Here is a 10,215-nt window from a genome sequence, read left to right as displayed (position 1 = left end):
GATTCCGAACGACATTTCATGTTTTATGAACTCTTTCCTCGTTAATGATCTGTAATTGATTTAGCACAGATTCAAAAACACGTTTCGATTAATTTAAAGATTTAAATATATTTTAAAGATTCAGAGATTACAGCTTGATTTTCTCACTCCGCAAAACTATCTCGTAAAAGATAGCAAATTTATTCTGGAGTAGTAATATATGGCCAAATTTAGATCGCAACTGGACTCACAGTCCGGAATAAATTTTATTTGACTCCTCAAGAATCCGGTGCCATGAAGAATCTTGTTCATCATTCTCACAAGCATCGGTCCTGGCCACGGTTAATTATAAGGAGTATTCCAAAGCCAAATGGCTCTGAAAATCTTATTTTAGTTGGAATTTGATTAATAAAAGGTTCAAGTTTCATTCGATTAGATGAATTTTTAAAAAATTAAGGTTTTGATGAAGTCAGTGCTCGCAAAATTTTATGAGGCAATGAAGAACCGTGTTCCAGAATTTTAGTTAGGAAAATCGAAATTTCTTCCGAGTGATGGAAAGTTAAAGTTTTAAAGAATCTTTTTTATGCATGTTTAGTCAAATATCTTGTGACCGAAAGCATTTAAATATCGTAAATGCAGTAAGCAAGCATTTAAAGATTCTAAATAGATAGAAGTTTGTCCTCGCTCAAATATTTTTATTAATTTATTTTTTCCAACCTAATAAAAAAAGATTTAAATTTTTGAATATAATTATAATTTTATTACGATTCAAATTTTTCTCCTAATGACTTGTTTTTCTCGAAAATCTGCTTTAGGATCGTAAAAATTTTCAATTAAATGTTTGATTAATAAGTATTCGTGTTTCCTATATCCGCAAAATCTTACAGCAAATCATCTATCCTCATTTCATTCAATTTTAAATCATACAAATGAATTATGAATACTGTAGGTATATTATACGCAGTGGAATCGGTAGATGAATCTGGTGTCATCTGTTTGGATGGACAAATGGAAAACCATAGTAAAAAATCACAAAACAAATGCATAGTCTAATAAATGTGGAATATTGTTGTTAAGGAATCTGTTTAGTTATTAACACTGTGAGTATATATACACAGTGGAAACAGTAGATAAATTTGATCTAATAAGTATAAATGGAGAAATAAATAAATGAGGTACACATGGAAACAGCAGAAGGATCTGATGTCATAGGAAGAAATGGAGAAGTAAAGAAATGAGAGTTGACATTATTTACATTAAATATTAACACTTTAGATATTCAGACTAAAATCAGTTGATGAAAGCACTTACAGACTTTGTCCTTGCCGGATGTGCAACAGTAATGTGCTCAGAATTTAAGTGCCAACATACCAACCACCGTATATTTAGCTTATATCTATTCACTTTGTTAACTGGAAAAATATATATTTATGTGTTGACATTATTTAACTCTTTTCATTATTTATGTGTTCAGTTTTTATCATCTACAGCAAAAGTTGAGTTGCAACAAATAGATATGTTTTCTGTCCAGTAACATATTATATATAACTTTTTAAATATATCAAGGATTTAAGAACATTTTATTCTATTCCAGTTTTCAAAATTTTAGTGTTTAAAAAGGATTTGAGTGTTTATTCTATTATTATGTTGTTCTTTTTAGATTATGGTATATGGAGAGCATTAGTGTCTTTACTCTCCTGGTTATGTTTGCAGGGAAAAAATATGTCCTGTAAAGAAATGGCATCCTATTTTGCCTTTTTTGAAGAATCCATAGAGCCCTCCCCCATGGAGTGTGCGGATTACGAGCAGTATGTGCATCTCCCCGAGCTCAGTGCCATGTGGAAATTCAAGGAATGGCCTGGTTGGTCTAGAGAGGGGTTGGTAAAGGCTGCCTTACAGTCATTGGAGATTACTTTTTGGTTTGTTTCGTCTATCCTCTGTGACACAAGGACTTACATTGACAAAGAGGAATGGAAGAGAAGGCTTGAATCCTTAATTAGTTCCTAGATTGAGTTGATTTCAATGATTTGTGAAAATGACAAGCAGGTTCCCACTCTTCAGTTGTCAATAAGTAGTGGTGTTCTCTCATGGAAAGTTTTCCATGAGGTATGGCAGAGACCTGGTGCTTTACCTGTGGTTAGCAGAACAAGTGAAGAGAGCTTACTTCCTCGTTTCGGTACATGGAAAAGCGCTGAAGCTATGGTTTCTAGAATATGGCTTGCCATTGAAGGCCATATGCAGAGGACTCCCTTCACTTTAGGTCCGGGGGAACCAAATATGTCAAGTAAGCCTCTTCTTGAATATGATAGAATCTGCAAGCCAAGATATTTGCACTCTTTAAAACAACATAAACAGCTCCATAATCCATAAGATGCCAAACTTTGCAATATCCTCCAGATCTTTGAGGCCTGGGTATTTGTAGGCCAAGAATTGTTGCACAGAGTATATGAAAGAATAGACTCTGGGGATTTCGTAGGAGAATCCACAGATTGTTGGTTGGTTGAAAGGATGTGGAACATGCTCACAGAAATTGTGAATTTGCTTGTAGTGATGGACCCAGATGATTTCCTTTGCCTTAAACACCAGTTGGCAATTAGCAGCACTAGTACGCTTGCAGGCGCATATTGCCTTCGGTCTGGCCCCCTTAGAGACCTTACAAATGCATGCAAGGAACTAAGGCATCTGGTTCCCAAAGTCATGGGTGTTGAGGCTGATCCAAAGGGTAGACCAAGGCTCCAGGAAGCACTTATGCATTTGTTTCATTCACATGGACTTCGCTCACATAACACTTTAGGTGCTTATCATGTTGCAACAATACATGTTCTGTTGGCCTTCCAGGCAATAGAAGCCGCGGTGAAAAGGTTTTTCTTCTCATATCAGCAGCTGGTAGTAACAGCCATGGGTAGCATTGAAATGAAGGGTCCATCATATCTAGGTGCTTGTGATGCCCTGCGTCAGATATATTTTGAACCACCTTATTTCCCTAGTGTGGATGGTGCAAAGACATTTTTGGGTTACTATTGGCACTAGAAGTCTACAACTATGGTGGATGGTACACTGGAAGATCTACAGACAAATCAAGTGAAGTTTACAAGACAAAGAACAATGTGTTCAGTTTTTCAAAGTATTACCCCAAATTCATACATACACTTCTTACATTGACAGTTTTGAGTACTATACATAGAATTATATTGGATATAGGATTAGACTCATTTTTGTTCATCCCCATCAGTAGGACCAATCAATAGAACAGTGCTAGAAATTTGGAAAAAAAAAAAAAATCCCTCTCCAACATGGATATGATACTAAGGATTCATAGTGTGCAATTCCTCCTTCGTTAAATACTGTAAAAGATTGTCCAAAATTAAAAAGGTAATTATTAAAATTATTAAATTTTACGAGTTGTTCCTTTTTTTAATTTTTTAATTCTTTACCTAAATTGTATGATGAGTTTAATGATATTTATATAATTCATTATAAATTTTAACATGAAATGTAGTTTAATGCTGTTATTTTTTTTTTTAAGATTTTTTAATTCAGTGTGTGAAACTGAGATAATTATAATTTTAAATTGTTAAGTTTATTTAATGGAATGCATCATAATTTTTTTGATGCATTATTTTTTTTTTTATATTTAATCGGATTTTTTGTTTTTTAAGATTTTTTAATTCACCGTGTGAAATTGAGATAATTATAATTTTAGATTATTGAATTTATTTAATGGAATATATCATAAAAAATTTAATGTATTAAATCTATATCATATTTAAATATATAATTTAAATGATGAAACATTACAATTTCATTACGGGTCATACTAAATAATTATCTCTTTAAACTAGGCCTCAAAAAATATAATTCTTTTATTTGAATATTTTCTGCTTCAAAATTAATATGAGTGAACCAACTATCCAAGGGTCTTATTGGATCTTGTTCTGATTTATTGATTTAACCATATATAAGATATATCATTATACTATTGATGAGTCATCTTATACGGTGGCTTTATCCAATTTTCTCTTATTGACAAAGATAGTTATCTTTTATATATATATATATATATATATATATATATATATATATATATATATCAATTTTTTGGATATATTGACATCATACCGTTATGTTTTTTTTCCTTTTTTCCCTACATTTGACATTTCTGTGTTACATGTTTGTGTCATAACAAATTTGAGTGAGTAGTAAGGGGTGAATGAGACTATTCTAAAGGTTGTCTCTTGCTCATCATCTCTGCAACGCTTTTCATGGTGGGTTTCTACTTTGACAGTGATTTTCTTCCTTTGCAGATTGTTCTTCAGAAACCATTTTGATGCTTCTTTTCTATAAAAGTGGACATACTTTGTAAGTCAAAACACCAAAACCATAATGAAATTTGTTCCTTCATACTTTGGTATAATTGTAACAAATCCATTATGGCCTCTTCCCAACACTCACTTGGTATGGACAATGGTTCTAGTAGACTTGGTCTCTTGATTATTCCTCTTTTGTATTCAAGCTACATTCCTACCATAAATATCCACTCATTTCCAAAGTTTTGAGAAAAATATTAGATAATTCATTTTGGATTGACTAATAACATATAATTAGTATAGTTTTTTATCTCTACATTTATTTTACAAAGTACTCTGATACTTCTTTATACTCTACTTTAATTTTCTTGCACATGGCCTTGTGTTATTGCTTAGGATGTCATTTAATTTAACTGAATTTATGGTAAAGGTATAAATTTTGCCTTTAGTTCTTCAATACTAATTTGTTTTAGTGAGATTGTAAATTTTAGTCAAATTATTTCTAGTATAGTATCATTTATAAAATATGTTGTTCTTTAATCATATAAGTTTAAATTTAGAACATTGATAATGCATATTGCTTATAATCATTCTCACTCTTAATATCTATAATTTGGCTTAACAATTATCATTTTCTTGCAGATTGACACACGGTTCGCTCGCTTGTGCAGAGCCTAACCCCACAGTTTACAAAGAACAAAAACAATCATTGTAATTTTTCTTTCGTGGGTGACTGGGAACCTTTAGTGAATTGCCTTCACCTCTGCAATTTTTTTCCATATAGTTCAGATTGTTTTAATAATCAGTATTAGTAGGGCAATTACTTAGCCTTTACTTTAAAATTTTTACATTTCACACATAGCTTAATTAAGGGGAAAAGTAAGTGGCCATAATCCACACATTTTTTCAATTTGTTTTGCTATTTTACCCAAGTCAAATAGCTTAATTAGCAAAGGAGTAAGTTGTTGGGTCCCTATAATACTAGTGATTACCCTATTACTATTGTAGTTATACCCCTTAATAATATTTTTGTGCCCCTATTGCCCCCATATTGTTATTACTGTGCCCCATAGAATCCCTCTATTGTTATTTTTGTGGCTTTATATTATTATTGTTAGGTCGGCTGGATTATATTGTGACTCCTTAGACTCCTATATATAGAAAGGAGGTTTTGTCATTTGAATCATCCAAGAATTGTTCATTTATGTAATGTAAAGGAGGTTGCCCCCTCGAAGAGGCTGAATTCTAAGGCGTTGATCTATCTTTTCTATCTTTTCTTGAGCTGGTTTCATAACATTTGGTATCAGAGCTTTGGATTCTAGGGTTTCGCTGCTCCAAACAGGTCATCGTGGAATTTTCGCTATAAATTTTTTCTGTGACGTTTCAGAAGTCACAAAAAAAACCCATTTGAGAAGAAATCGCGCTGAACCTTGGGTCAGAATTTCAGAGCTTTTCGCGCGATATTTGCGGAGATATGATCTGAGGAAGTTGGTCTTTTTGCAGACTCCTGAATTACATTCAAAACAGGTGACCTGGGGAAAATCGTCATAACTTTCTCTCTAGGGATCGGATTGAAATTTTGTAAGAAGGTACAGAAAGAGGAAGAACTGTAGTTTCTTGTATGCATTTTCAGATCCAAAGGTTGAAACAGTGACTCGTGGCACGTCGTACAAGTTCGCTCTACTGAACTAGTCTATAATCAAGTCACTGTGGGAGATTTCGCATAACTCTTCCTTGGAGAATCCAATTTGGGTCAGACTTGTGGCATTGGAAAGAGGACACAGAGGGCTACTACAGGTCACAAATTTAGAACTAGATGATCGAAAAGTACAGAGATACATCAGAGGCAATATCAAGCTCCTACAAAGTGAAAAAAGGTGTGTAGATTTTCTTAAATTTTTGCTTAAGCTTGGTTTGAAAATTTATTTTGAAGGAATTCAAAGGGCATAGTAGAGCATTATTATCGGTAACTGATGCCCCGAGGAAAGAAAATGCAAACACCTAGTAAGGAACCTGAAAGCTCTAGCATGACTCATGAAGAAGAAGAAGAAATGCTATATGATATATCAAAATTACAAGAACAAGTGCAACAAATGTCACTTGCACAAAAAGCAACAGAATCTAAAATGGATGGTTTAAGGAAAGATGTAGAAGCTAAGATGGATGGTTTAAAGAAAGGTGTAGAAGCTAAGATGGATGGCATGGAAGCTAAGGTGAATGGCATGGACGCTAAAATTGATGGCATGGATGATAAGATGGAAGAATTGAAGATAAATATGAATAAGTTGCTACAAGAAATGGTCACTAAGGGTGAAAGGGTAGTAAAGGAAACTCATGATGAGAAAAAAAGAAATGTTAATCATGATTCCATAGACTCTAATGTTGGATCGAAGACTCACCATGTTCCAAAAATCGATATGAGGAAGTTTGATGGCAAGGATCCCGCCACATGGATATTACAGATGGAGCAATTCTTCGATCTCAATAATGTGCAAAACACACAAAAGGTACGTATGGCAACTTTATATTTGGAACCAAATCAGTTTGTATGGTATCAATGGCTTTGCACATTATGAGGATACAAAAAGCAACACTTTTTTTAGCCAATTGATAAGTCTCAAACAAAAGGGTTCAATAATGGAGCACATTGAGGAGTTCCAAAAATTGAACATAAGGGTAAAAGATATTCCAGAGGAGCATAGGATTGATGTGTTCATAGGGTCTTTAAAGGATAATATCCAACATGATGTTCGCCTTTGGGAACCTGATTCATTAGAGAAGGCATTCAGGTTAGCAAGAAAAATGGAAAGCAAAATTATGGCAACCAGGAAGCATACCACTCACAACTATAAAGACGGAAGTGTTGTTGCCCCTAGTCTTCCACAACCTATAAGGTTGACACCACAACAATTGGAAGAAAAAAGAGCAAAAGGGCTTTGTTACAGTTGTGATAGCAAATACACTAAAGGTCATAAGTGTGCTGAGAAGAAATTATTCTACATAGATTGTGAAGAGGAAGAAGAAAAGGAGCAAGAAAGGTCAAAAGAAGAGGATATACTCCAGGAACAAAGCCTAGATGAAGAAAAAATAAATCCGACCATATCTTGTAATGCATTGGCGGGAATTACCACTCCTCAAACCATCAAGATAGAAGGACAAATCAAGAAGAAAAAGGTAATAGTGTTGATTGATTCAGGAAGCACCCACAATTTTATTCATTGTAAGGTAGCAAAAGAATTGAATTGCTTCCTATATCCAGCACCAGAGTGTCAAGTGATGATTGCAAATGGAGGAACAATAAATTGCTCTGGAAAGTGCCATAATATCAAGCTATCCATGGGAGAATATGTATTGACTAGCCCAATGCTTTCCATTCCAATGGGAGGTGCTGATGTTGTACTAGGAGTCCAATGGCTACAATCCTTGGGTACAATAGCTTTTAATTTTCAAGAACTTTTCATCAAATTTTCTACGGAAGGAAAGGAAGTTGAATTAAGGGGTATTGCAGGGAAACCAGGAAAGATAATCAGCTCTAATGGTATGACAAAGCTTCTAAAAAAGGAGCAAAGAGGTGTAATTGCACAATTATGTTCGCTAGATGTTTCCACATTGGAATCATCTATTTCTCCAGATCTCCAAAAAGTCCTGGACAATCATTCCAAGGTATTTGAGACTCCCAAAGGTCTCCCACCTATGCGTGATCATGATCATGCTATTCATCTGATTCCAGGAAGTGTTCCTCCAAACATCAGGCCGTACAGATATCCCTATGTCCAAAAGAGTGAAATTGAACGTATGGTTGCAGAAATGCTAGAGGCTGGTATAATTCAACCGAGTCAAAGTTCTTTCTCTGCTCCAGTAGTATTGGTGCACAAGAAGGATGGATCATGGCGCATGTGTCCAGATTATAGGGAGCTCAACAAGCTCACTATTAAAGATAAGTTCCCCATTCCTGTCATTGATGAATTACTGGATGAATTGCATGGATCAATTTACTTCACCAAGTTGGATCTTCGTTCAGGATATCATCAAATCAGAATGAAGATTGAAGACATTCCGAAAACAGCATTTAGAACTCATGAGGGTCATTATGAATTTTTGGTCATGCCTTTTGGCCTTACCAATGCACCTTCAACATTTCAAGGTTTGATGAATTCAATTTTCAAACCATTCCTTAGAAAATTTGTGTTAGTATTTTTTGATGATATACTAATCTACAGCAAGTCTTGGAAGGATCATGTTGAACATGTTGACAGGGTGCTACAACTATTGGAGGAGAAACAATTATATGCAAAAAGATCCAAATGTTTCTTTGGAGTCCAGGAGGTGGAATATTTGGGTCATATTGTATCTCATGAAGGAGTTAAGGTAGACCCTAGCAAAATTAAAGCCATTAAGGAATGGAAAATCCCCACATCCATAAAGCATCTGCGAGGATTTCTTGGGTTGACAGGGTATTATCGCAAGTTTGTTAAGAATTATGGGAGAATAGCAGCACCTCTAACAACATTATTGAAGAAAGATGCATTTTCATGGACTCCGGAAGCAACAAAGGCCTTTGAACATCTTAAAGAGGCAATGTGCCAAGCACCGGTCTTAGCTACACCGGACTTCACAAAAACCTTTATTGTGGAATGTGATGCTTCAGGAAATGGAATTGGTGTTGTTCTAATGCAAGATGAAAGACCCATTGCTTTTGAAAGTCGTCCAATCAAGGGAAAGTTTTTAAGCAAAGCTATTTATGAGAAGGAAATGTTGGCAATACTCCATGCACTTAAGAAATGGCGACCCTACCTAATGGGAAGACACTTCAAGGTAAAAACGGATCATGATAGCCTTAAATACTTTTTAGAACAAAGATTATCCTCTGAAGAGCAACAAAAGTGGGTCACAAAGATGTTGGGTTATGACTTTGAAATCATCTACAAAAAAGGGAAGCAAAATGTGGTGGCAGATGCACTCTCAAGAAAGGATGAGGATGTGGAAGCATTGTTGTGCGCCATTTCTATTATCCAACCAGATTGGATAAACGAAGCAAGGGAGGAATGGAAGAATGACGAAGAAGTGTGGGCACTTATTCGAAAGTTACAACAAGATTCCAGTACGTCTGATACATTTAGCTGGCAAAATGATTCGTTATGGTACAAAGATCGCTTATACCTCTGTAAGAATTCCCAGCTAAAACAAAAGATTCTTATGGAATTGCACACTTCTCCCTTAGGAGGGCACTCAGGATTTTTAAAAACTTACCACAGGGTTAAGAAGGAATTTTTTTGGGATGGCCTTAAATCAGATATTCAAAAGTTTGTGGCGGAATGTTTGGTTTGCCAACAAAATAAAGTTGAAACAATTAAGACACCAGGTCTATTACAACCTTTATCCATTCCAAGCCAACGTTGGGAGGAGGTTTCAATGGATTTTATCACAGGTTTACCCAAGTCTGAGGGAAAGAGTGTCATCATGGTGGTAGTTGACAGACTTACCAAGTATGCACACTTTTGTGCATTATCACATCCATTTAAAGCCAGTACAGTTTCTACTGCATTTATGGAAACAATTCAAAAGCTACATGGAAACCCAAAGATTATTGTAAGTGACAGAGATCCCATTTTCACTGGAAATTTTTGGACAAAATTATTTTCTTGTCTTGGTACTCAGTTAGCTCATAGCTCATCTTATCATCCTCAATCTGATGGGCAAACTGAGATAGTAAACAAATGTTTGGAAGGATATCTTCGTTGCTTTGTATCTGATAAACAGACACAATGGGTCAAATGGTTGCCTCTGGCTGAATGGTGGTATAACACTTCCTTCCATACAGCAACAAAAATGACCCCATTTATGGCACTTTATGGGTATCAACCACCATCCATCACATCATATTTAAGAGAAAATTCTAAGGTTCAGGCAGTGGAACATCACATCGAAC

At 35.0% G+C, this 10,215-nt stretch overlaps 1 protein-coding gene across 1 annotated transcript; it reads left to right on the top strand.

Annotated features, from left to right (window-relative positions):
- The first annotated feature begins 1,716 nt into the window (after nucleotides 1-1,716).
- Nucleotides 1,717-3,009, top strand: LOC149144230 (nematode resistance protein-like HSPRO2). Its single transcript, XM_089452077.1, has 3 exons — nucleotides 1,717-1,860; nucleotides 2,026-2,263; nucleotides 2,402-3,009. Exons 1-3 carry the CDS (start codon nucleotides 1,717-1,719, stop codon nucleotides 3,007-3,009), a joined length of 990 nt encoding a protein of 329 aa, XP_089308203.1.
- Nucleotides 3,010-10,215: the final 7,206 nt, after the last annotated feature.

Source organism: Pinus tabuliformis, chromosome X (genome assembly GCF_031772625.1).
Source record: "Pinus tabuliformis cultivar Carrire ecotype Pingquan chromosome X, CPIR1, whole genome shotgun sequence".
Taxonomy (NCBI): Eukaryota; Viridiplantae; Streptophyta; class Pinopsida; order Pinales; family Pinaceae; genus Pinus; species Pinus tabuliformis.
Note: the sequence above shows the minus strand (reverse complement) of the source record. Positions and strands in the feature narration are given on the sequence as shown.